This window comes from Lontra canadensis, unplaced genomic scaffold (assembly GCF_010015895.1).
Source record: "Lontra canadensis isolate GAN:19392208 unplaced genomic scaffold, GSC_riverotter_1.0 scaffold20, whole genome shotgun sequence".
Taxonomy (NCBI): Eukaryota; Metazoa; Chordata; class Mammalia; order Carnivora; family Mustelidae; genus Lontra; species Lontra canadensis.
Window position 1 is genome coordinate 9,712,609 of NW_022631014.1, and position 26,722 is coordinate 9,739,330.

At 33.9% G+C, this 26,722-nt stretch overlaps 1 protein-coding gene across 5 annotated transcripts in view; it reads right to left on the reverse strand.

Annotated features, from left to right (window-relative positions):
• The window catches only part of SLC4A7 (solute carrier family 4 member 7), a 101,823-nt gene that overhangs the window by 39,248 nt on the left and 35,853 nt on the right, over positions 1-26,722 (reverse strand). For 2 of the 5 annotated variants that reach the window (XM_032861005.1, XM_032861003.1), the window contains exons 2-10: positions 25,144-25,225; positions 21,381-21,527; positions 16,088-16,226; positions 15,342-15,502; positions 13,512-13,700; positions 5,545-5,660; positions 3,463-3,620; positions 1,779-1,866; positions 1,062-1,208 (exon numbers count right to left, since the gene is read on the reverse strand). In XM_032861005.1, coding sequence (XP_032716896.1) covers positions 1,062-1,208; positions 1,779-1,866; positions 3,463-3,620; positions 5,545-5,660; positions 13,512-13,700; positions 15,342-15,502; positions 16,088-16,226; positions 21,381-21,527; positions 25,144-25,225 — 1,227 coding nt within the window. Of the gene's footprint in view, positions 1-1,061; positions 1,209-1,778; positions 1,867-3,462; positions 3,621-5,544; positions 5,661-10,783; positions 11,153-13,511; positions 13,701-15,341; positions 15,503-16,087; positions 16,227-21,380; positions 21,528-25,143; positions 25,226-26,722 lie in introns of all 5 variants that reach the window. The other 3 variants (XM_032861002.1, XM_032861006.1, XM_032861004.1) reach the window with 3 other exon arrangements.

The window sequence follows — 26,722 nt, forward strand, 5'->3', positions numbered from 1 at the left end:
TGCTAAAAAGCCTCAGATATTAAAGTGTGGAACTGGTCCATGAATAGACAGGCTATGGAAAAGAAATTCTAGAAACAGACCTGAATGAAAATGGAAATTTAGAAAACGTAAGGCAGCAGTACTTGACACTTAACTTTTTAATATGCTAGAACAAAAAGGCAGCTAAAAATTTAGATGAAAAATAAACTTGGATGCATACTCCACGTAATACACCATAATAAATTCCAAAGGATCAACAAGTGAGTTCAATACTAAGAAAAGGTGTTTTTTTTGAGGGGGGTTAGAGTGATGAACTACAGATAACCAAGAATATTCACCTTCACTAATTACCTAAATGTACATTAAAACCACTTTAAAGTACTTGACATAGTAGGATAAAGATAGCTATCAGACTGATAAATACTGAAAGTCTGACAACATAGTTAGTGAGGCTGTAGGGAAAGGCCATTCATCAGCGTGGGAGTCCAGAACAGTGCAACCCAGTAAGAAGGGATTCTGGTAGTATCGACTAAAATTATAAGTAAGTTCCCATGTGAGCCAGCAATCCTATTTCTGGGAATCTACCTTACAAATACACCTTCATAAGACTAAATTGGCATATCAACACTGTTCTAGGCTTTTTAAAAGCAAAAGCCTGAGCCCAGGAAAAGCACAAACTACGGGATATCCATAAATGACCCATAACAAAGCTGTGAGAAAATGAGAAATATTTCTAGGATATATTATGATTGAATCTCCAGGATATATTGTCATATGAAAAAAGCAAAGTGCAGAACAATCCATGTGGTATGTTAACTTTTCGTAAGAAAGAGGAAGAAATAGGACTATATTCATATTTCCTTGTACTCATGAAAATTAGAAGGATAAACAAAAAACTAGTAACAAATGGCCCTCTCACAGGAGGTGGGTATAGGGTTTTATAAGAAGGTAAATGGAATAAGGTAGGAGTACACCTTCTCTGAGTGTACATTTTTATATATAGTTTTGATTTCTGAATCCTATTCAATTCAAAAACATTTTAACTAAGAAAAAGTAATTCACAGAATTGTGTAGATTCTTACCTGAGAAGGAACACTTTTTGGTGGCTCTATGCGTATTGAAGGATCCCACTCTCCTGGAGGTAGGACAGTTACTTGATCTAAAAATTCATCAATTCCAGATAAGAGGTCATTTCTGTCTTTTGCCTTATAGGCTACATCATGAAAAATCTACCAAAAAAAAAAGGTAAAAAATTTTAAAGCTGAAAGAAAATTCTAACATAGTAAATCCACTTTAGATATGATAAATAAGTCTAACAATTAGAAATCTCTGCCCCAAATAGAGACAGCAGTCCTGGTCAATATAAGTCATGTTCAGTGAAAAGGTTCAAAAACGGAAGAAATTATGGAGAAAAAAAGCAGAAAGGGGGAAAAGACGAAATCCTGAGCAAAACCCAAAGAAATGATATCCTGAAATGCAGGATGGACAAAATTTCAAAAAAGTGGCCAATAACTTCAAATACGGGAAGATGGGGAGGGAGAGAAAAAGACCAAAAAGCATCCACTGATCTTGACAGAAAGGTCTCAAAGACCTTACCAAAGGCAAATAGTTGAAGAGGTAATAAGATAAAATAGTACAGACAGCAAGGACAATTTTGTAAGCTTCACTATGAAGAAAAAGAAAACTAGAGTATGTTTCAAAATCAGTGCCCACTTGAAAAGGATCTGAAATTCCACTTCTAAGAGATTTTATAACATGATATTCATAATGAGTATCTACCTCTTGGGCATTTTAATTACCTCATCTGTCATGAGAGTGGCTATTGATCTTCCAATTTCATGGTACTGTGGTGCCTTGCCTGCGGGACCCAGTAACAGAAACAAAAATCTAAAGAAACATTAAAATACACAGACTTTAATAAAAACAACATATACAAAAAGACCGAGGCAATCATAAAGAAATAATTCAAATGTAAACACAGAAACAACGTTCAGATCTCTTTCCCACCTCCCACACTAATCAGTGAGAAAAAGATGACACTCTACTCATAGTAAAGCAGACCACAAAACTAAGCAAGGCATTCATAATTAACTTTCTACCAAGTTACTGCTCCCCATCTTCTTTAGGGTAAAAAAGTAATTAGAGAATTGAAAGTTTTATGATAAAAGTTCCCATTTTCTTTACCTTTTTGAATCTGAATAAGCAATTTTATCTAATCTTTACTGATGAAAAAGTAAATTAGTGAATAATGGAAATACCAATCCCACTAAATACTTAGAAGTAAGGTTTACCTAATTAAAATAGCACAGAGTATACACAAAAAATTCATAATCCCTCAAATTATGGTCTGGATAAAGACTCTACTGCGGTAAATAAGGGACTATATGCAGGGGCGCCTTGGTGGCTCAGTCTGTTAAGGTCCTGAGATGGAGCCCCACCCCTCCTCAGCAGAAAGCCTGCTTCTCCCTCTCCCTGCTATTCTACTTCATCTCTCTGTCAAGTAAATAATTAAAAATCTTTAAAAGAAAAAAAAAAAAAAAAAAGGAACTCTGCAAGGAAAAAGAATTTTTATTCACAACTCCACAAATTTAACATCAAATTTCATATTATTTTATTTTTTAAATTTATTTATAAATGACTAATAAAAAGTATTTAACTTCATACTTAGTTATATCCTCATTAACACTACAGTAAGATATTAATATTCACACCCAAATTGGAAGTACTCATCTTCTTGTTTCATGAGAATTTAAATGTGAATCTACAGAATTCTTTTTCTCACTTATCTTAATACTATACCATTAATGTAACCCAGGAAAACATACCAGAAACAGGCACATATACTCTAATCAAGTTACAATTAATTCTTCATCTTTACTATTATAAAAATGATTTTTTTATTCTTAAAATTTTTTTTATTCTTAAAATTCTTATTTACAATCAAATTTATATAGTCAGTAGCTAATAAACTGATTATCCTATAACACAAATTGCTAATTCTTATGTATACTGAACAGAAATTTTTGGTCAGGTCAGAACAAAGCATTTTACCTAATTCAGAGGCATTTTATTACATTTAATCAACCCTATGAAGTAATCACATCTTCATTTTATAAGTGAAGCTTAGGAAATTTAAGTCAGACTTGACCTTCCCAGAAAAGGTGGCCAGGCAAAGATTCAATTCCATTCTGACTCCACAGAACATAATAGGTCTAAAATGATGAGCTGCCTTTTAAACCAAAGCTCCTAAAACACCAAACCTCTTATAAAGGTATAAATGCTAATTATTTTTTAAAAGGATGCTTTCTTTTTGTTTTTAATTCCAGAAAGAAAGATAACTCTTTTATGCTCTACTAGTCAAAGCATTCGGTGCAATGACAATATTAAAATAAGCTTTTAAAAGCAAAAATGCTCCTTTTAACCAATAGATAAAAATTTTTAAATTTGAGCCATGCTGAGAGTGTTAATCAGAACTAACTCTACCTCGTAGGAACAGGGACTTCAGTCAACCCTGAGAGGAGAACAGCAGGAGCCAGTCTCACAAATGCAATTATAGGTCTTTCCAAAAAGTCTACTTCTCCCACCAGAACATTGGATGCCTCAGCTCCCGAAGGAATTTTTCTCATGAAATTCATATCAACCTATTGACAAATAAGTAATAATTAAAATCAAATTTATATGGTATTTTTAAGTCTACTTAGAGGTAAATAGGAAAGAAAAACTCCTTTTAAGGCTACTATTTGCTAAAAAACCAGAGATCTAATAGATGTAAAAACACCAAAACTCTCACACATATAAAGAACGGAGTAGACAAATAACAAAAAAAGCAAGCAAAACATATCTATCAAACAATGCTCCCAACTGTTTTTTCTTTACTATTTCGGAGATCTAAATTTTCAAACATACAAACTAGAGAAAATTCTCAGTGATTATAGCACTAGTCATTAAAAACTATTAAGAACAAAAATATATTCACAAACTAACAATGGCTCATGAAATTATACACAGTGCTAAAAATTATTCATTTCATGATTATTTTTGTTTAATCTTAGAAATGAATTAGCCCTTTTATATTTTACATATATTGTTATAAGTCCTTTTTATTTTAAAAAAAGCTCTGTGTATTCCTTGGTATTTTCATTAGGTGGCAAAAAACTGTTTTTATTTTTATTTAAAACTAAAGTAAATAGCCATCACTGGTATAGATTTAGGATAGTGCTATAAAATCAAATTTAGTAGTCTGTGTATAATTACAAAGAAAAGGTTATCAACATAATATCAAAGTATGGGAACTTCATTTCTATGCAGTTTCACACAAGTCACTAAACGACCACTTAGAGGGCTATCTATGAGAAATGAAACCAGCACTTACAGCGGGCCTCTTGAGTCCCACACCCAGTGTGCCACAACTACAGTGCCAGGAGGCAGACTCCTGCCCAACAGGAGACAAGGAGGGGTACACAAGGATAGGCCAAGTAAAAATAAGTAAAACTGTGACAGAGGAACAGAAATAAACGGCATCTGCCATGTCTAGAGGAGATGTCTAATGAAAGTTACATTTATCCATTTAACCAGAATAAGCTGCAGTATGGTTACTAAACACTTTCCACTCATCTGAAATAACAGAGGTACCAGTAAAAATATGGTCAAGTTAGAATAGAAGAATTAAAAATACTTTTATAATTTTAGAGCAAGAAGCTCAAGCAAAGCCATACTGCAAATCATTTATTTATACTCCTTTTCTGCAAAATGTGATTTATAGATTTTATACCATAAGAGGCTTAAGAAAATGCATCTTACTTGAAATAGTCACATTTAATTAAATCTTAAATTGGATACAACGATGTTAAAATAGAGTGTCTTACAGCAAACTAATCAGAAGTTGTAACAGCCACACAGAATCAACTATTCAGAAGGAGTACTCATAAAGTATGCTTTAAATTCAACTGCAATTTGAACTTAAGGGTTTTTTGCCCAGTTCTTTTGAAATTTTGAGTTTTCCATTTTTATTTCACCTAAATACTCATCTACCAAAATAAAAAATCACAGTTGAGATAGGTGAGTTGTATTTAAATCCATGCCTTTACCTACCCATGGGGATAAACCAATACTTTTCCCAGGGACATTCCAGAAAATACTGACACTGTAAGACAGTAATTCTGGGATCTTGTTACAGCCAAGAAAAGGCTGAATCACCAGTGCTTTAACATAATTCCCAGAATTATTCTTTCTGCTAGAAGTAGCTCCAGAACAAATTCAAAAGGTACTAAAGTTTCATGATATCTATGGGTAGGTATAAGATGGAAATACCATATTATTCACATATTCTTTTGTCAAAATTCCTGAAACTAGTAATATATAAAGATATTCAAATGCTCTTAAGACTGTTAACTTTCTCGTAATTTTTGACCTTAAGTATCACAAGTATCACATGTAGGCTTGTAATCACCAATCTATTAAAAAATTATTATAATCAGTGCTAATAAAGTCACATTGCTAGTGATTTTCTCAGTGATTATGAAAATCTCAGTGATTAAGAAAATTTACAGTGAATGACAGAATTACCTTGCTGAAGTCAACAGTACTATTTTCTCTGCTTCCTCCACCTCCATTACCTTTAATTTCTCCACTTTTACTATTGTCCAGGTTTCCAGGTGCAGACTGTGGAGAGGCCAAAATACCTGTATTTAAGAACCAAAATATTCCCAATCAGTAAGGAGGAAATTCACTTTGTAAACTGACTCTGCTCATATCCTGAAAGTGATAATTTATTAAAAGCAAATGTGCAAGGTTTAAAAAAAAAAAAAGTGCCAAGTGTTAGTATCATACCAGCAAGACTAGAATAACATTTTAAGCAATAATGAAGCTGTATATTTTAACATTTAAAAATAATACAATTGGAATTTACAAAAACGGTGGCCATTTGCAAAGAGAAGGAAAAAAGTGAGTAGGTGAGGAACACAGAAAATGGAAGACCTGAGTCTGACTACACCACTACAAATACTCAAGGAATGCACTTGCGATGTACATAACACACATGCCAACTGCAGAGCTTAATGATGCCAAATTACACTTGGCATACTTACATCAGTAACAGTATTTATTTTCTGATAAACCTTAAATGCAACTCAGAAAATCCAAGAGCTCCATCAATTAAATGTAGGTTAAATTTATCATAATCTTCCACCATAATGATTTCCTCAATAATTTCACTTCTCTTGGGTAGTATTTACGTGCTGCCTACTGCCATTACTCCTAAGAAGTATAACTTGAAAATATAATAGCAATGTTTTTACAGTATAAATACAAAAAGTGTTTTATAATCAAACACATCTGTGTTGAAATAAGCACCCTCTGCCACTTTGTAGCCGTATGACTTTAACTCACTCAACCTAAAAGCTCAGACAAATCTGTAAAATTAGCTTGTTTAGATTACAAATGATAGATATACATTCTATCATTAGTATGCTCATTTCAACTGATATTCAGCAGCAATATTTCACAACAATAAAATAATCTAAAAAAAACCCTACAGCCTGTGACCAATTGTTATCCCTATGAAGTCTGCAAAAAGCTCAAGTCTCAATGTTTATAAAGTACACAACACAGATTTCTACCACTAAATGTATCTCACTTTTTCAAAACACCCAGGATATTCTGGTTCAAGAATATAGTTTATTATTGCCCAAAACACTGAGCACAAGAAAAAAGGTGGTAGGCTGACCTACAACAGACCTGACTTTCAGTTTTAACTCTGCCACTCACACAACAATCTAGCTACCCACAGAAATTCAATTAAGCGGTTTGTGCCTAAATCCTATAAACTTTAAAGTTAATATTGGTAAATTTCCTGAATTTTAAGCACATCGGATATATCTGATCCATGAGAGGGAATTTTCATTTTTCTAGAACACAGTGTAACTAATAATTGATCTACGTCATTTGGGTTTACTACTCAAACTCAGTGACCGAAGACATTTGTGATATCCCCTTCTCTTGTTAAATACCTAAAACAGGATATTACCATGACCCTAAAGCCTAAGTATAAAAAGCATATGTAACTGTTGGGGTGGCTGACTGGCTTGGTCAGTAGAGTGTGCAACTCCTGATCTTGGAGTTGTGAGTTTGAGCTCCACACTAGGTATCAAATAAAATCTTAAAAAAAAACCAAAAAACAAACAAACAAAAAGCATATACAAACAATTTAGCTACATGCCCTGGAAGTGTTGAACAATTCTCAAATAAAAACTATATGCTAAAACTTATCTCATTTCTACCACCTTAGCTTAGCAGAATAGTTACTATGATTCCTCTTCTTTGACCTTTGCCTCTGAAATTCCAGAATAGAGTCCATTCCTTTATTAAAATACATGCCCAGTTTTGGGGGGGAGGGTGGATAAAAAAAGGTTAACCAGTATTTTTCAAAGGCATACCAATAAGGCCTTGGTGTCAAGGTGTCAACTGCACATGACCATCAATACATACACTTCTAACTACTAAACACTTCAGTCCACACATGTATAATCAAAAGAATATATATGCAATTTCCCAGAACAGTGTCAGCCACCAGATTTTAGAGAGAAGAGTAGAATGGAGACTATTGGGAGAATGTAAGGATATAGTGGGAGCGGGAAGAAGAAATGATGTGGAAATGCAATACAGGTAAAGTTAGAATAGGATCTGAAGTCATCCAGCTAACCTGGTCATCCTAAACCTATTAGAACTGGCATAAGAAGTATACATTAGAGTTTTTCACCAGTATCTTCTCTATGTAGTCCTTCCCAATCTCAGCTAAGTTAAAGCTATTTCTCAACCAGTAAAGGAAGTCTCCCTGCTTGTAAAATAAATTCCAGTGCTCAGAATTAACTGAGTAAATTCCCCAAAATTAAAACTATCACTAGCACAGATAACTCAGAAAGACTGTACTTCTTGGCTTTAAGAAAAAACAATGTCTGTATATATATAAAATCAATACTCGGATTTAAAAATCGTACTTTGGTAAATCTATTCTTTTGTCTTTACAGTTTTTCTCACAATAACATATCTATCTAGAGAAAGATAAATCCAAGATATCAGAGTCTTCTGCCACTAAAAGATTGAAAACAGAAGCAGCTGAAGCAGTGATGCACAAAGAGAAGATTCTGCCCCCCAAGAGACATCTGGCAATAGGGAGGGACATTTTTCATCACCACAACTAGGGAGTAATACTGGCAGCTAGTGCAGAGGCCAGGGATGCTGTCGAACATCCTACAATTCACATGATAGCCCCTCATGACAAAGATGAGTCCAGCCCAAAATGTCAACAGTGCCAAATTTGAAAAACAGGGAGTCAGAAGATAGTTACAAATACTAAAACTAAGCTTAACTCTTTTACATGTAATTATTCTCCAAAACACAATAGGAAACACCACTTTCTTTCTTACTATGGGTATGCACAAATCATGATCCCATGACAGATCTAGGACATCAGTCTCTCCAAAATGATGCTAAGGCCACTTTCCTCCTGTAACATAACAGCAGATTTCAAGGAAACTCAACCAGAGTGTCTAGGTGTTTTAAGCACCACAGGTAATCATACCAGGGAACAACATATAGCTGTTCCTATAATTTTAATAATATACCTTCTATACATGTCTTTTTAAACAGTAATTATGGGCTTTTCCTTGTCTTTAGAAATTCCTCTTTTCCTTCCATTCTAATTTCTTTTCTTTAAATCTCATGGCATACTTATGGCAGAGGAGGAAAAAAAAGCTGAATTTCTTCAATTTTCAGTTAATTGCTACCTTTATCTTCTTAACAACATGGCCTAACAAGCTACTGTGAAACTGTGTATCATCTCCTAGTTCCCTTATAAAATTTATAATCCCTCATAGAAGCTGGTAAAACAAGAAATGTTCAGTATTACTGCTAGATATAAGTAAAAATAAATGCAAAGGATTAAGTTTAAAATCACTTTTCTTGGGACACCTGGGTGGTTCAGTGGGTTAAAGCCTCTGCCTTTGGCTCAGGTCATGATCCCAGGGTCCTGGGATAGAGCCCCACATCGGTCTCTGCTCAGTGGGTAGCCTGCTTCTCCCTCTCTCTCTGCCTGCCTCTCTGCCTACTTGCGATCTCTGTCAACTAAATAAATAAAAAATCTTTAAAAAAAAAAAATCACTTTTCTTCAAAGAAAAATAGTAAGTCTTGCTGGTTCTTTCTAATTAAGACTGTTGATTACTTCTGAGTACATAATTATAGGTATTTCTTTTTGTTCAGTTACCTCATTACTATACATTTTCTACAAGGTATTAAAATCTACAATGATATATTATACTGCAGATTTTGCTGTGGCTAGATCTGAGTTCAATTTCTGGTCATTTATGGCATGATCTTAATAAGTCTTTGTTTTCTTCATTTGTAAAATAGGGAATAACAAGAACCTCATCAAACTGTTAGGAGAATTATAAATATATTTGAAAAGTAATACCACTGCATGTAGAACAAGCTAGAAAACAACGGAAGCTATAGCTATGGTCATAATTAATGTATAATGATTTAGCCACCATATGTCCATTTTTTACTTCTAGAAGTATGTATTTTTTTGGCAACTACAATAAGCCTTGATTAAATATACTTGGTATGTCTGGAGAAATTCAATACAGAGAAGAAGTTTGTCATATATGATAGGACCTCGAGGATTTTGTCAGAGGACTTAGGCTATCACTTACTAGTTCTATGATCCAGGGAGAAGTTCTCTAGCTTTTCTGAGTTTCTGAGTTTTAGAATCTGAGTTTCTGAAAAATGGGTGCATCCACCTAACTGACACTAATTTTTATACACACTGAATAGCTAATACAATAAACATAAGTTATCAGTGAAGTGTTAAATGTTATTGGTATTATGAAGAAATGGAAATATGATTAAAACCACTAGCTAGCATTTACATGTCACACTGACACTTAGCTGTCAGTAAAAAAACAGTCACTAAAGAATACTTCTTTATATGAATTGAGTGGAAAGATATACATGTTTAAATGTACATATAACTAATATATTATGAAGAAATAAAATTACCATAATATTAACACTTGGATGAATTATTAAACCTTTTAGCCACTAAGAAATAATTTTTCTAATTCACAGACAAAAATATATCCTAGCCACTAGTCTAGGATCTCTGGCCTTAAGAATTTCAAGGTCAATTTGGAGTAAAGGTAGCTATGACATTAAACAGAGGACAAACTAAAGTCTATCCCAAAATATAATACTAGTCTTAAAATAATGATGATTCCAGATAGCCATTAGAGAACTTTGATCTTCTCAGAGACAAATGGAGGAAAAGAACATTCGATCCTATTTGTGTTAGGAAGGTTAAAATATACTGCAGTCCTTGGAAAAAAGCAACAAATAGTAGCTAAAAGGCACATCACCTCATTGTAATTTATGTCCAAGATGTGTTCATTCATACTATGAAGGAAATGCACTAGAAGCCACCATTTTTTTAAATCTTGGAAAATTAAAAGATTACTTATAAAAATTTGTTTTTCTGAACCATTCAAATGCCCTGACCTGTAAAATCTCAGTAAAAATTTTTGAAAGGGCTTTAAGTTATGTGTAGTTCTTTGCAGTCTTTTTGTAATCTAAAAATGTTTAATACTTCTGTTCTTTTCTACAATATACTATAAGGGGAAAAAAACCATGCAGAAGTCAAAATAAATTATAAGCATTATCTACATATGCTGCTAAAGCTCTGTGCTGAAAGGCATTCCAAGTGCAAGTGATCCGGAGGCAGAAAGCACCACACAAGGAGGATGCGAATAGTTGCCTGGAGTCATGTCAACATTTTCCTCCTTCTTCTGCTCCTGGCCTCTCAGTGCTTCTAAGTCTTCCTCAGGCGGATGAATTACTACTGTGGGAATATCATCACTGGCAGGTGAAACCAGTAGTTCTGGGGCCTGAAGCTGACTCTGCTGGGAACTTCTGGAGGTCAGGCGACTGACGCTAGGGCTGGAAGGAGGGCTGTTCTGAGGGGTGGGTACTGGGGTTGTACACCTTGAGCCTGCAGGGCTTCCAGCTCTTGAAGAAGGAAGAAGATGACTGAGAAGAAGAGATAAAGGCGATTCTCCTCTCAATGAAAGGTTTGAGGCAGACAGACCTGTTCGCAAAGAGTGGCGGGAGGCTGAAAGGCCTTCCCCTGAGATAAAACAAATAAATGAAAAATGATGAAGTTCATTGCAGAAGGCAAACAGACACACACACATAACATCAATTTACAATGCAAACTGCAAGCTTTAAAGCCCAAAATTTCAAATTCATGCTATCAGAGTTAGCATGGCAATCAGATGTTTAAATGTTAGAAAGGCAATGAAAAGCTGCTTAAATTATACTTAGTTCCCTGAAGATGTATCCAGAAAATAAAAAACAATGCAAATGATTGATGGTGGGGGGTAATATTCTGTTAGTAATCAGAATATTCAATAATGTGGCTTTTTAAAAAAACTATCAATGCAAAGTTGATAAATAATAAATAGCAAATAAGGTAATATAAAAATAATCTAAGAAATAAAACCTTAAACAAAACTTACAAGCACTGATAGATTATATTTAGTGTATTTTTCCTACACTACACCCAAGCTGCTAAAGATAATTCTCTCACAAAGAAGGTTTGTATCATCTAATAATTCCTAACTTAAAATTGATACCAAATCTTTACATTAGTCAGTAGAGCATCACCTACTGGTAGTGCTCTCAAGTAAAATTTTAAAAACGTAAGGAAAGTTACAGGAATTTTTTTTTTTTAAACAGTGTCAATTTGAAAGGGTATTCTTCAGCCCTGTAAAGATACTAGTAATGTCCTAAAATATGCATCCATTTCTAATATAGCAGATAAAATTAAATACATACAATTTAATTTAGCTAGATAATAAAGTATTTCTCACCAACAGTGGCAAAGATGAAGTAAGTCTAGCTATTTCAAAAGGTCGTATACATTTATATTTCAAAGACCTGGTATTCTAAGAAGTGTAGTTTAGTGGAATAATACTGATTTTAGGAAAAACATGAGAACTATGACAATCAATCCTATATGATCTAAGTTATCAAAGCCATATGCTCAAGAGATCCCAGAAATATTAAAAAGATGAACCTTAGTTCATAAACAACCACAACTTAGTTAAAACTAAAGCTGTATGCAGAAAAACTGTTAAATTACAACTATAATACAAAAAAAATGGCATGCACATGCTAAAATGACATTTAAAAGAAAACAGCCATTGTCTTATGATTAAAAGGAAACAAATGACAATCAGGGAATATCAGGAACAATTCCACGTGAAGCATAAAGACTTAATAGGGTCTCTCTGAGTAAATGAACTCATTTCAGGAAAGCTGAGAATATACAGTACATGAAGATGAAAAAGACACAAAATGTGGCATGGATGGCTTAATTTTAAAATTGAACTTAAGTCCATAAGAAGAAAATGGACTTAAGTATGTCACGCTGAGCTGCAAAAGATGATTACTGTCCATTCTAGATATATTAAACCCCATCCCCAATGGCTGTTTGTTTGTAGAATACTTAAAAGCCATACTATTATTGCAGGGACAAAGAAGATGAACAGAAAGACACTGCCGTCCATCAACCACCCCTCTTAACTCTAATCCTTGGGTAATGGTATCAGCTAGAGGCAAGAAGGATCCTCCTAAGCAACTCCAGCCCTTTGTACCTAGGTTTTGCAGAGTCACTGTCATCAGAGCTCTTTTTGAGAGCCAAAACAGAACCCCAGGGAAGTATCCTCTGCCTCCAGATGTGCCAGCCTTAAAACAGTGATGGAGGTGAATAGCTACAAAAACAATGCATCCCCACATAAGCCACCAGGTCCCACATAATCCACTGCTAGACCATGACAGCTGAGAGCTAGAAAATGGTCTGTGCCCTTCTCAATGGTTTGGAAGACATCAAGGAAGTCATCCGTAGCTTAAGAACAAACCATCCATAAAAACCTTACATAAAGTATATAAATAAAGGGCAGTCAAATCATCAAACCAACCCAAAAACACTTATTTATGCTCTGCAAATAAAGTATATTTGGGGAAACAAACAAAAAAATCACTATGAAAAATCTAATATAAATAATAAAGTTTCAAATCCAAGACTTAGAATAAAAGATTAAACTTACAGATCATGATTTATGTCTCTTTAATCAGTTATTCAAGTGTTCTTGACAAAAACAAAAAAGCAAGAAGTAATTCAGGATTGGCTATAGTGATAAATGTGCCATTATAACAAAGTGAATACTTAGTTTTTTCATCTGAATGATTTCTACAGATTAACTGTCATGTTATAAAGAATATTTTAGAAATAATATTTTTAAATACAAAAGTAACATAATTACTTTTTAAAAAATAATAATAAAATTACTTTTTAATAAATAATAAAATGATCTACAGAATTATCTGGAAAAAATATCTTTCTGCCCCCAAATGCTAATTGTACACTGGAATGCTGTTAGAGTAGAAGTGTTAGTGAAATTGGATGCCACAACTTATCTCACCATTCCTTTCAAGCAAGTGAGGGTCAGAATGTTTCTTGCCTATATCTGCAAAAGATCGAACAAGGGGAATCCGACTGGTGAATCTTTTCTCATTCTGATGATGATGTCTCTTCAGAAGAGCTTCTCTGACATTCTCTCTTATGGACTCATCCAACTGGCCAGAGGCTATCATGTTATCCAATACCATATCTATTGAAAGAAAAATAACAGCCGTTTTTATTAAATAAACGAATACTTGGAGGGCTATAACATAAACCATAAAATGTACATGAAACCTTACCGAAAAATAAGACCTTTAAATAGTTCTCTAGAAAATATCATTCTCTTCTGATATTGAATAATGTATGCATAAGGATAAATACGTGCTAAAGGGGAGGTAGGTGAGGATGGGGTAACTGGGTGATGGGCATTAAGGAGGGCACTTGATGTATCGAGCACTGGGTGTTATATGCAACTAATGAATCAACATTCTACCCCCGGAAGTAATAATACACTATATGTTAACTAACTTGAATTTAAAGGAGGAGAAAAAAAAGAAAGAAAGATAAATATGAACATTATTTAAGAAAAGTAAACAAGTTACATGGAGACCCCTATCTTTTGTAAATGCTGTTATTTCTAAAGAGGTCACTATTCTACACTAATAGCCTTCCTATAGTTGAAAGTGCTTTCCTGCTATGGACACAATAAATTCTATTAAACTCAATATTCAGTAATATTGGCTTCCTAAGAAGTGAAGGAATTTTATTTCCTCACTTCCTATTTTTTGTCAAAATTATAGATGAGTATTGGACTCTTTCATTCAATAATTAACTATTTACTGAGTACCTTACATGTTGGGAATACAGAATTTAGCTAAGGAGATCAAGTTTCCGCTCTCACTCTACCAGAGCTGGAAAAACCAATGAGCAAATGAAAGCATAAAATATCATGAAGTAATAAATTCTAGGAAGATGAGTATATCAGCCTGTGAAGGAGGTATGGGGAATGGAGAGATTGATGTAATGCCATATGATACATTATTGTAGTGATTAGACTATTTTTAAACTATAAAATATATATAAATATTTTAAAACAGTGCCACTAATTTGAGATAAAACAGTCAAGCTTTCAAACATAAGAGATTCCTCTGAGAGAAAACTGGAATCAACCTAATAGGTAGACTGTAACATTAACATAAGTACTACAGCCTACTATACAAAGGGACCTTGGATTAGAAGACATTACATTGTAAATAATTAAAACATTGCTCTGTGTTATGTGATCCTTGCAAAGCCAAAGTAATGTCTCCTAATACTATTCAAGAAATCTGTATACTCACAGGGAACTGACTTCCATGTGAGATCCATACCTGTTTTTCTATATTTTTTAGACCTTTCTTCCTTCTCTTCCTCCTTCTCAGAATACTTTCTTTCTCCTGTACCACCTGCTCCTTGTTCTCATGTGTTCAAAGTCTATAAATAAGTAGTAAATAAGTAGTACATTTAATGTCCTTGTGGATATTCCCCAGATACCTTGGTCCAAAAATTGAAGAAACAAAAAGCTCTTTTTTCTACATTTCCAGAAACAGACTGCATATCTTGCTTATGGCACTAGTCACTTTCTTTTTGGTACTGTAGTTGAGCTTGTCTAATTTATTAATCTTCTAGACTCTAGGTTTATTAAAGACAAAGAGGGTTATTTATATGTGAACTCCTCAGCTGTCTTACCGAGGACAGAAGTTCAACCAAGAGCAATTCATCAATGCTCTAAAATCCCACCTCATTTTCCTTATTTAAATATTGCTAATTTCAGCACAACATAGGTACTGAAAGAGTCAAACTGCTTAACCTGCTATTTCATCTAGAGTGCTTGCTCTCATGTCCAGCATCACTGTTCCATTTAGGATGCAACTTCTTAGTTCAAAAAGACTGTGCAAAGAAAGAGTTGCCACATAAGGTTTACTCCATCGGTCACCACCATCTTCAACATCCTCTTCAAATTTCAGCCATCTGAAATATGTCAACACATAAAAATATTTTGTAAATAATGATGATTTCATTTGCTTATTTTAATATAATAAACATACGCTTGTTCTTTTTTTTATATATATATACTTGTTCTTTTAAAGAGAAAAAGATTACCACTACCAACACAAAATTTGGCTACAAACTCATTTTTACAAATCGAGCTAATGGTCCACTCTATTCACACATTACAACCTATACAGTTCCTCATTCTGTTCTAGCTACACAATAATAGGTCTACAAAGACAAACTACAGAACCTTGTGGTTCCCACTGCTAATCCTCCTCTAAACTGAACATATGCCTTGATTTTTGAAATTTATTTCTCTAATTAAAGACATTAAAATGTATAATTAACATAATTACTTCTATGCTATGCTGAAGTGCTAAGGATTACTTAAGAAAACCAATTTTGAGAATAAAGAGATAAACTATAGCTTCCAGAGAAGAAGAAATTCTCTCATTATTTTAAAGCACCCAGGAACTCACAAATTCGTTATGCTTACAACACAAGGAAAAAAATCAAGAAAAGCCAACTAAATACTGAGACTAGTAATACAGGTGTTATTACCTGGCAGTTTCTTTCCATTCATACTCTTCACCATCTCTGTAACACAGTTCATCCATTTCCGTAAAGAGATCGTGGGGAATGTGCTCTTCGTCATCATCTTCAGTACCAAGAATGAACTGAACTCTTTGGGATGGTGTGTCTTGACAAAAGAATTTAAATACACTCAAAAATTGCCACAATTCCTTCAAAGATAAACTCAGTTTGAAAGTGAGATGCTTTCAAATAAATGTATTTATTTGAATATTTAATATATTTCAATAGAAATAAATAAAAATATATTCCATCAAAACTTTTTTTAAAATACTATAAATCTGGAAGAAAACAGAGACCAACAATCCAAAAACAAAGAGTATCACAGAAAGATCACCTCCATAGACAAAAAAGAAAAATTATATCTTAAAAATAAACAAGTGAGGGGTGCCTGGCTGGCTCAGTCAGTAGAACATGTGACTCTTGATCTCAGGGTTATAAGTTTGAGCCTCATATTGGGTACAGAGATTACTTAAAAATAAAATCTTTAAAAAAAGTAAAATTAAAAATAAATAAATGAAACTAATATAACTAACTGGTGTAAAAACAAATAAAAATATGCAATATCTGAAAACATGGAACACTATATCAAAAATAAGACTCTTTTCTCACTAAAATTATAAGAAAATGTTGGACAAAACAAATTTTAAAAATATGTAATTAATATGTAGCTAAGATCAAAACTGAAAAAGGAAAATCTCCCAAGGTCCAAAAAATTATGAGAAAAGGCAAAGCGAGAGGTATATAGAAACTGGCTTTTTGTACTACCACAGAGAGGCAAAACTCTGTCAGCTAAGGTTAGGGAGGCAGGACAAATCACTGACATGAAACAGAATCCCCACTCATGGCATCTGAATTTAAACTACCTACACAGTCAGTATAGGGTCCCTTGAAAAATTAGTATAAACTCTAGTCCAGGACAGTTGATAGCCCTAGGACAAGAAAACAACCACAAGCATCAGCTGAAAACAAAATCAACTCCTGCTGAATATGAGATATGAAGTCAAAATCAAAATCTACACTGAAGTAAACAAACTTGCAGGCACTTGCAGATGCAATAAACAGGTTAAAGAATAGGTTAGGACGATTAATAAAGGAAAAGACAGGGACACCTGGGTGGCTTAGTTGGTTAAGTTACTGCCTTTGGCTCAGATCAAGATCCCAGGGTCTTGGGATTGAGTCCCATGTCAGGTTCCTTGCTTAGCAGGGAGCCTGCTTCTCCCTCTGCCTTTCCCCCTCACCCTTGCTTGTGCTCACTTGCTCTTTCTCTCTCTCTCTCTCTGGCAAATAAATAAAATCTTTTAAAGATAAATAAATTTTTAAAAGAATTTTTAAAAATAATATTAATAAATAAAGGAAAAGACAAAGCTGAAGAAATCAGACTGCATCAATTAACAAACAAGAAGATGGAAAACTAAAGGTTCAGAAACGTAGAGAACAAAGTAAGAAAAATCGAACAGGAAAAACTCCAGAAATTAGAAAATACAGAATAGGGGAGAAGCAATAAAAAGCAAATTTGAAAATTTTCCAGTATGTATATCACATAGGTCCTCATATTAAAGGACCACCCTGAGACCTATGCAGGACAAACTAAAACATACTATGACTGAACTTCCTAATGTTTTGAACCTTCCAACATTTAGGTCTTACAGTTCTCTTGTCAGATTTACTTCCAAGCAATATTTTTGGTTCTACTGTAAGTGGTTTTTTTATTTCAATTTCTGATTGTTCATTGCTACTCGAGAAAAATACAGAAATATAATTGTATATCTTATAACCTTTCTAAATTCACTTAGTTCTATAATTTCACAGATTGCCTAGGATTTACATACATGATCTTTTATCTGTAAATAAAGACAGTTTTACTTCTTCCTTTGCAATCTGTATGCCTTTAATTTTTCTTGCCTTATCACACAAGCTAGGTGCTACAATACCATGCTCAACAGAAGTGGCAGAGGACAACCCTGCCTTTCTCCAAATGATAAGGGGAAAGCATTCCATCTCTCAGCACTAAGTGTGAGGTTGACAAAGTGTTTTTGTAGATGCTGTGTATCTGGTAGAAGAAGTTTTCTTTTATTCCTTCTTTGCTGAGAATTTTATCATGAATGGCCGTGGAATTTTGTCAAAGGCTTTTTCTGCACCTACTGAGACAATTACAGGGGTTTCCTCCTTTATAGTGTTAATGTGGTTATTTATATTGATAGTTAAATTTTATACCAACCCTGTTTTCCCACATGGTTATTATACTAATATCCTACTGCTGCTGTAACAAATTACCACAAACTTGGTGGCCTAAACACAAATTTATTTCTTATATAGTTCTGGAGACTAGAAGTCCAAAATGAGTCTTACAATGCTAAAATCGTTGGCTGGTTCCTTCTGCAAGCTCTAGGGGAAAAATCCATTTCCTTACCTTTTCTAGCTTCTGGAAGCTGCCTATGTTATTTGGGTCTGAACCACTTACTACAACTATTTGCTTGCATGGTCACAACTACTTCCTCTCTGATCTTCTGACTCCCTCTTACTAAAGGATCCTTGTAATTACAACTGGCCCACTGGCATACTTCACTCAACTTCTCCATCTCAAAATCCTTAATCTAATCACATTTATAAATTCAAGTTTGCTATAAAGTTAACATTCACAGTTTCTGGGCATTGGGAAGAGAGATATCTTGGGAACCATTATTCTGCCTACCACAGTAATGATACAGTATCCTTTTTGGATATTACGGGGTAAAATATGTTTTTAGTTTGTTAATGCTTTGTGAATCTACATTCATGAGAGATATTTATAGTTTTATTTTTTTGTAACAACTGTTATTCAGTTTTGGTATCGAGGTAATGTTGGATTTAATAACAATGAAATGGGAAGTGTCCCTTCATCTTCAGTTTTCTGGCAGTCTCTCTAATTTCTTCCTTATATGTTTGATCAGATTCATCCATGATGCCATCTGGGAGTAAAATGGCATTGTGGGAATGTTTTAGACTACAAATTTAATTTCTTTATACACACGGGGTAAGTAAGATTATCCATTTTTCTTTGTTAGCTTGTATTCTTAAGGAATTTCCCCATTTCATCTTAAATTACCAATTTTGTTGGCATAAAACCATTCATAATATTCCCTCATCAGTCTTTTAGTACCTGTACAATCTGCACTGAAATTTTCTGATACTGGTAATTCATATCTTTTTTTTCTCCCTCATCACTCTGGCTATATAAGTTTATCAATTTTACTTATCTTTTCAAAGAATCAGATTTCAGTCTAACTGATTTTTACTCTTGTTTTTCTGGTCTTTACTTTATTCATTTTCTGCAACAGTTTTTATTTTTCTTTTCGTTTCCTTACTTTGGTTTAATTTGTTCTAGGTTTTCTCCTAGTTTCCTAAGTTAGAAATTTAGGTCACTGAAGATCAGATCTTCCTTCTTTTCTGATATAAGGATTAAATGCTTCAAATATTCCTCTATGCATTGCTTTAACTGCATCTAACGAATTTCAATTTATACACAGTCCTAACTTTGCACAGTACCATGCTAACAGAACCTGTACACCAGAAGCATGTCCTCACTTTCCAAGATTTTATCTCAATCATTGCCAGTACTGTGTTTTTATTTTTATGAGTTCAAAATATTTCCTAATTTCTTTTCTGATTGCTTCTTTAACCTAGAGATTACTGAGAAGCATCTGTTTAATTTCCAACTATCTGGGGACCTTTCTTGGTATCTTTGTAATTTAATTCCATTGTGGTCACAGAATATACTTTCAATCTTTTCAGTGTATTAAGACTTGTTTATTGACCGGAATATAATCCATCATATACTAGGCCATGTACTACCTCTTAGTAGAGGCTTTTAAGAGATTCCCATTACATTTAGTCTCTCTAAGCTGAAGTATCTCCATCTACAAAATGAAAACAACACCCATCTTTTAAAAATGCAGAGAAAATGCATGTGGTATATAGACAATGGAATATTGTTCAGCCATAAAAAAGAATGAAATCTTGCCATTGGCAATGACATGGATGGAGCTACAGTGTAATGTTAAGCAAAGTTAAGTCAGTCAGAGAAAAATAAATACCATATGAAATGAATACCATATGAATGAAAATTCATATGTGGAATTTAATAAACAAAACAAATAAGGAAAGAGAAAAAAAAGAGAGAAAGACAAACCAAGAAACAAACTTTTAACTACAGAGAACAAACTGTTAGTTACCAAAAGGGAGGAGGGTAGGTGATGGGATGTAGGTGATGGGGATTAAGGAATGTATTTGGTATGATGAGCACCAGGTGTTGTATGGAATTGCTGAATCACTATATCATACACCTAAAATGAATATAACACTGTATGTTAAGTAACTGGAATTAAAATTAGAATTAAAAAAATAAAATTAAAAGCACAGAGAGAATTAAATCAAAGAGCATATGTCAAGGGCTTGGTGGAATGCTTAGCACAGAATTGGCACTTCATATATCACTATTTTCTTATGTTCACGTTGTAGCTATATGACCCATAAGATTCTTTCCCTCTTCGTTACAAAAACATGCAAGCACACAAATGCCTACAAGGACAGCTCATGTAACTTTGCTAGAATGCACACACTAGAACCCACGGTGTAAAGATGGCCATGCAGGCCCATTATGTCCTAAAAAAATAATGATGCTTTATATGTCCACTAGCTACAATATCCTAGAAGTCCTCCTCAAGCTGTACAGCATTTTTGGGGGGCTCTCACCATTTGCACATTTCAGGGCCACTTAAATCAGTACTTACCAAAATTTTTTTCAGGTAACATTCTCTTTCCTCTACCATATGCCTTTTTTCTTTCTGATTTCCTCTGTCTATTGGCCCTTCTGTATTTCTCTTCTTTCAAACAAACCTCTGTCCTTTCACAGGCAGGCAGTACTATCAAATGAGAGCACTATTTTTCTGCACAGATAACCAAATAGTTCAATTTAGTGGATAAATTTTTCTAGCCAAAAAATGGAAGAAAAATTAATCTTATCCAGGAGCCTGAAGATTCCAGATATTTGTTCATTGCACATATAAATAATGAAATATGTCATAGAGAAAAATATTATTTCTTCAATGAGTATATTCCTTGGAGAAAAAATATTACTTCAATTAGTATACTCTTCAAGGTTTATAATGTGTCTAAATTACAGCAGACATAAAATTTAAGAAAGAAAATATTCTACTTTTTAAACAAAATTTGTCAGGAAAGAATTTTAAGGTGTTAACAAGGAACTACTGTTTTCTCTTACCATAAGAAGGAGACTCCCGTCCATCTTCTTTATCTGATTCTTTATCTTTTCTTCTTCGGTGGTGATGTTTGTGTCCACGATGCCTATGACGCCGACGACTCTCTTTACTAAATGGGACGTGAACACCAATATAGACAGCTCGATGACCTAGCCAAAGGTTCAGAAACATTACTAATTTTCCAAAAAGGAAAGAATATACACAAAAGTATACCAAATTTTACTTTGATAAAAAAGAATTATATTTAAGCTCATGTAATTAACAATGCTATTTCCTGTTCTTTTCCTTTATAGAACACTAAAAGAATGCTATGTCACGGGTTAATACTACTGACTGATAAAACAGTTACTTGTGTAAGCATTATTTTGGCAAGGTTAAAAAGGCATTTTGGGAAAGAAGAGGTTGGCCTATCTGAAATCATACCATGTAGACATAAATTTATTCCACCAACATTTTGATATCAAACCTAGTTAACAGACATCCTTAAGAGGTATGTTTTAATGATAATAAAATACCTTATAATCAATATTCATAGGCAGATATTTATAAATATTTATTAATTACAGTTTTGAAAATCTCAAATCAGCAAGGTCCAAATTACTGAAAGCTACATTAAATGTAAATGATCCAAATATTCCAACTAAAGGGCATAAATTATCAGATCGGTGGGGGGAAACAATACAATAAGGTTATCACATGCTTCTGGAATATGAAAAAGCTACTGCTGAATTTGCACAATTCCCAATCTGTATTGTGACCAACAAAATGGTTATGAAAGGTAGTCTCTGCTTTTGTCCACTAAATAAAACTTAAGGAACTAGAAAGCTAGCAGCACTATGTCAAATACTGAGGCATGAACTTGATTTCTTAAATAGTTTAAGTAACATTCCTTTCTAAGTTACATGGAGTAAAAGTAGTGGTGGGTACAAGTTTAACTAATTTGCAACTCTACAAATGCCTTCTGACACGGTGCTGCTTTTTGACCTTAAGTACTTTAAAAAGTAACATGCTGAAATACACATAGTTAATGACATTCTTTTCCTAACAAGTTCCACAAGATGGTCAGAAAATAAATACTTCAAGAAATTCAAGATCCTCAACTTTAGGTGAGATTTGAAAGTATAGTCAATCCTCATTATTTTTGAATTCTTATTTTCAAATTTGCCAACTTCCTAAAATTCATTTATAAACCTAAAATCAATACCCATGGCAATTCTGCATTCATTTACCAATATCCATTTACAAAAAAAATTGAGTTTTCTGAAACACACATACCCAGCTAAGTTTAAAAGGGTGACTCTTGATCTCTTGCTTCAGATGCCAACACAGTAATATCAATAAACTAAGTCATTACATTTAAACTAAAACAGAACTAGATATACAATGGACTATAGATATACAACAACTAAAATTATTTGCTTTACCATCTTCCAATGCCTAGTACATTGCCTAGTACACAGTACGCACTAGATAAAAAAAAATTATAGAAATTAAATACCAATTATTTTTTAAACCCAAAATTAAAAATCAATTTTATAGCATGGGGGGAGGGGAGATGATAGAAATGTTCTAGAATTAGACTGGTCATGGTTGCACAACATAGTGAATATACCTTAAAAAAATTAACTATGCACTTTAAAATGGTGAAATTTATGTTAAATAAATTATATCTCAATAAGAAAACTAAAAAAAATTTTAACAAAACTCAATGATATTACTATTTAATTTTAGTGAGACTATTTTCTTCTGAATACTACAGAAAAGTGGAAATTAAAGAGTCAGATTCTCATCACTGAGCACTGGGAATTACAAGGTTGTACTCCAATTAGTACTAATGGCGCTGGCACACAGCCCTAATGCACCAAAATAAAAATAAATTATAGGAGTTTCCAATTTAGAAAGAATAAACAGGAATATGAAAATCTAAGCCTTGTTTATTTAGCTTTTATTATCAACCTTAGTGTTCTTGTTATGATTCTTTCTTTTCTTTCCTTTCTTTCCTTTTTCTTTAACCTTTACTCTGTCAAAGGGCTATTCAGTCAAATGCAGATAAACCTAATCTCTCCCTCAAACCCCATACTGAAATTTAGATATGTATCAAGTACGCAAAGCTAAAGGCTCTGGGGTAACAAAGGGAAGCAAAAAAAACCACATCCAAATGCTAGTCTTCATGTTCTAGATTGCACACATTTGAAAGGTAACATTATATGGTAATAACCTTCCAGATAACTGAGATTCCTTTCAGAAGCCCTAGGAAGCCTAGATTTCTAAAGATAATTTTAAAAGACAGGGCTTTCTTCCATCTCACAAAGTAAATATGGAGAACACTTTTTTGCCTCTTTCCATCTCTTTTTTAAAAGCAACAAATTAATGTCCTTATATGGTACCAGCTTTCACAGAAGGCTTTAACTTAAAAACACAGTTCCCAAAAAGACCTCAAAAGTCTATCCGAACATTTGCCAGGAACACCACCCTAACCAAGGGTTCAAAGTTAACAATACTAATAAGTCACATTGACATCACATGTCCCCAGATATGATATGCTCACTTCTGTGGTAAGCTTCCCAAATATCCATAATCTCGGTCTGTTCATATGATAACATAAACAAACCCAAACTTAGAGACATTCTACAAAGCATCTAACCACTACCCTTCAAACACGTCAAGGTCATGAAAAACAAGGAAAGATTAAGACACTGTCATAGAGGAGACTAAGGAGATGAGACAACTAAATGTACTATTGGATCCTGAACTGTTTGACATGATCCTGGAACAAGACACCAACATCAGTTGAAAACTGGTGAAATCTGAATTAAATTTAGTCTAGTTAATAAAACTGTACCAATGTTAATTTCTTCATTTTCATTAACAATGATGGTTACGTAAAATGTTAAAATTTTAAAAAGCTGCGTAAAGGGTAACAGAACACTGTACTATCTTTGCAACTCTTCTGTAAATCAAAATTATTTCAGTCAGAAGGGAAAAAAAAAGAGAGAAGAAACCATTTGCCAGGACTTCTTCCTGGAAGACAGAATGACATATAATTCATTTGTTCCACAATTCTATGCTGAGGTATCATAGCACTTGAAAAGGCTGGTGCAACTGACCTATAAAATGAACATTTAGATGACTAGTAATAACTGTGGCTATGGCATTCTGGATTGCTAAAATTACCTAGCCTCTAGAAATGAAAAAAAAATAAAAGCATCAACTGACTTTTTAACTTTGGTATTTTAATTTCCAAGGTAAATAATGGCAACCAGCAGGGAAAATTGAAAAGCATCGATTCTAAGGGTACCTAGGTGGCTCAGTCAGTTAAGCATCCAACTCTTGGTTTCGGCTCAGGTCATGATCTCGGTGTCATGAGATTGAGCCCTACATTAGGCTCCACACTAAGCGTGTAGCCTGCTTGAGATTCTCCCTCTCCCTCTAACCCATACCCCCCTCCCTGCTCATGCTCTCTCTCTCTCTCAAAAGAAAAAAAAAAAGCACAGAGATTCTGAAATCTTTGTTATATCAATACTTCCAACAAAGAAAAATCAAGGAATATTCTAACTGCAGCTATGAGTATGGTTATATGGGTGTCTGTTGTATTATACCTTGAATTGTATTTAGAAAACGTTAATTAAAACGTTATATTAAACGTTCTTTTAAATGTATGCTCTACCTCGTAACAACAAAATGTTTCCACAAATAGGTAAAATTTAAAGCACACAAACTTTCATTAGTAATTTATCCTGCTAAGCATAAGTTAAACGAACTTACTTTCTAGTTCTTCTTTTTCAAACTTTGTGTTCACAGTTGAACTGGTTTTGCCAAGATCCACAACAGCTTCTTCATCAGGACCCTAAAAAGAAATTATTCTCATTTACTCATGACGTCAAATATATACTATATACCTACTAATAGGGGCATTATTTGAAAAATCAAAAAAATAAGTAACAGATTGCCTTCCCCTCAAAGAAGGTAACTATAAGCTAACTAATTATAGCTAACCACATTCTTTTTCAACATAAGCTTATAGGGTTTGTTTTTTTTTTTTTAATTCACAAAAGACTATTCGAAATTTCATGGTAAGAACTGAGGTGACAATTTTTTGTTGGTCTTCTATGGACGTTACTAAGTAACTGGTACATATATTCACTACAACAGAAAGACAATCCAGATCAACAATTAGAGAAAAATGGGGGGGGAGGGGGTTGAGGAAAACCCTTGGATATCAATATGGAATGCTTTTTTGGTTGTTCTTTGCTCTTAGGTCCCCTAATTAAAAAGGAAACACTTAACTCAGCTATACCAGATTGTATTATGGTTCCACATTAAAAAAAAAAAAAAAAAAAAACATCTATAGGAGCACCTGGGTGGCTCAGTGGGTTAAGCCTCTGCCTTCGGCTCAGGTCATGATCCCAGGGTCCAGGGACTGAGCCCCATATCAGGCTCTCTGCTCAGCCAGAAGCCTGGTTACCCCTCCCCCTCTGCCTGACTCTGCTTACTTGTGATCTCTCCATCAAACAAATAAATAAAATCTTAAAAAAGAAATGCATCTATAGACTAAACATGTAGTACACTTCCACTCATAAATTAACCAAGAGCCAATCAAAGTTACAAGAACTTATTTCTCTACAAAGGAAAAGCCACAGCAGAATTTAACCTTTAAGGAGGTTCTAACTTCAAGTTGTCCAAGTCTACCTTCATAATTTTGTTCCCTTCTCCAGCTCAACAAAAAGAAACATATTTTTATAAAATACTGCAGACTATTTTTTAAATGAATAACATTTTAATTTTACCTTCCTTTCCCAACTTCAAACTTAACTTTGAAAGGAACATTAGTATGCTCAAGATTCTGCAGCACAGATATGAACAGATGAGGAAATTCCCTTCCCTCAAAAAGTCTTCATTTTGAACTGTGGCCCATACGAAACCTTGACCAGCATGGGTCAGCTGTAGCTGTCCAAGGAAACCTCGCCAACCTTTACCATTGTTAGGAGGCCTTGCACTTTGTCTAATATGACTACCGCAACACATCTCAACAGGTGCACCCTGACTGGGTAAGCAAAGAAGACATCACCACTTCTAGTTCCTCAGGAAAGTCTATTCCATTTTAAGACTAGAGAACAGTGTACAATACTCAGTCAACAGTGAACAGGACTTGGCTATGTTCAACAAAGCCAGAGACTGGGGAGACATATTGGAGAAGACATTCAAGAATTTGGAAATATATACAAAGGTTCTGAGGAAGAGCTGGCAATATTAAACAAAACTACCTAAAACTTTAAGAGTGACCTAGATCAGCTCACACAGTCTATGCTATATGTGGAGTATGCTGAAGAACCCAGGATATGAA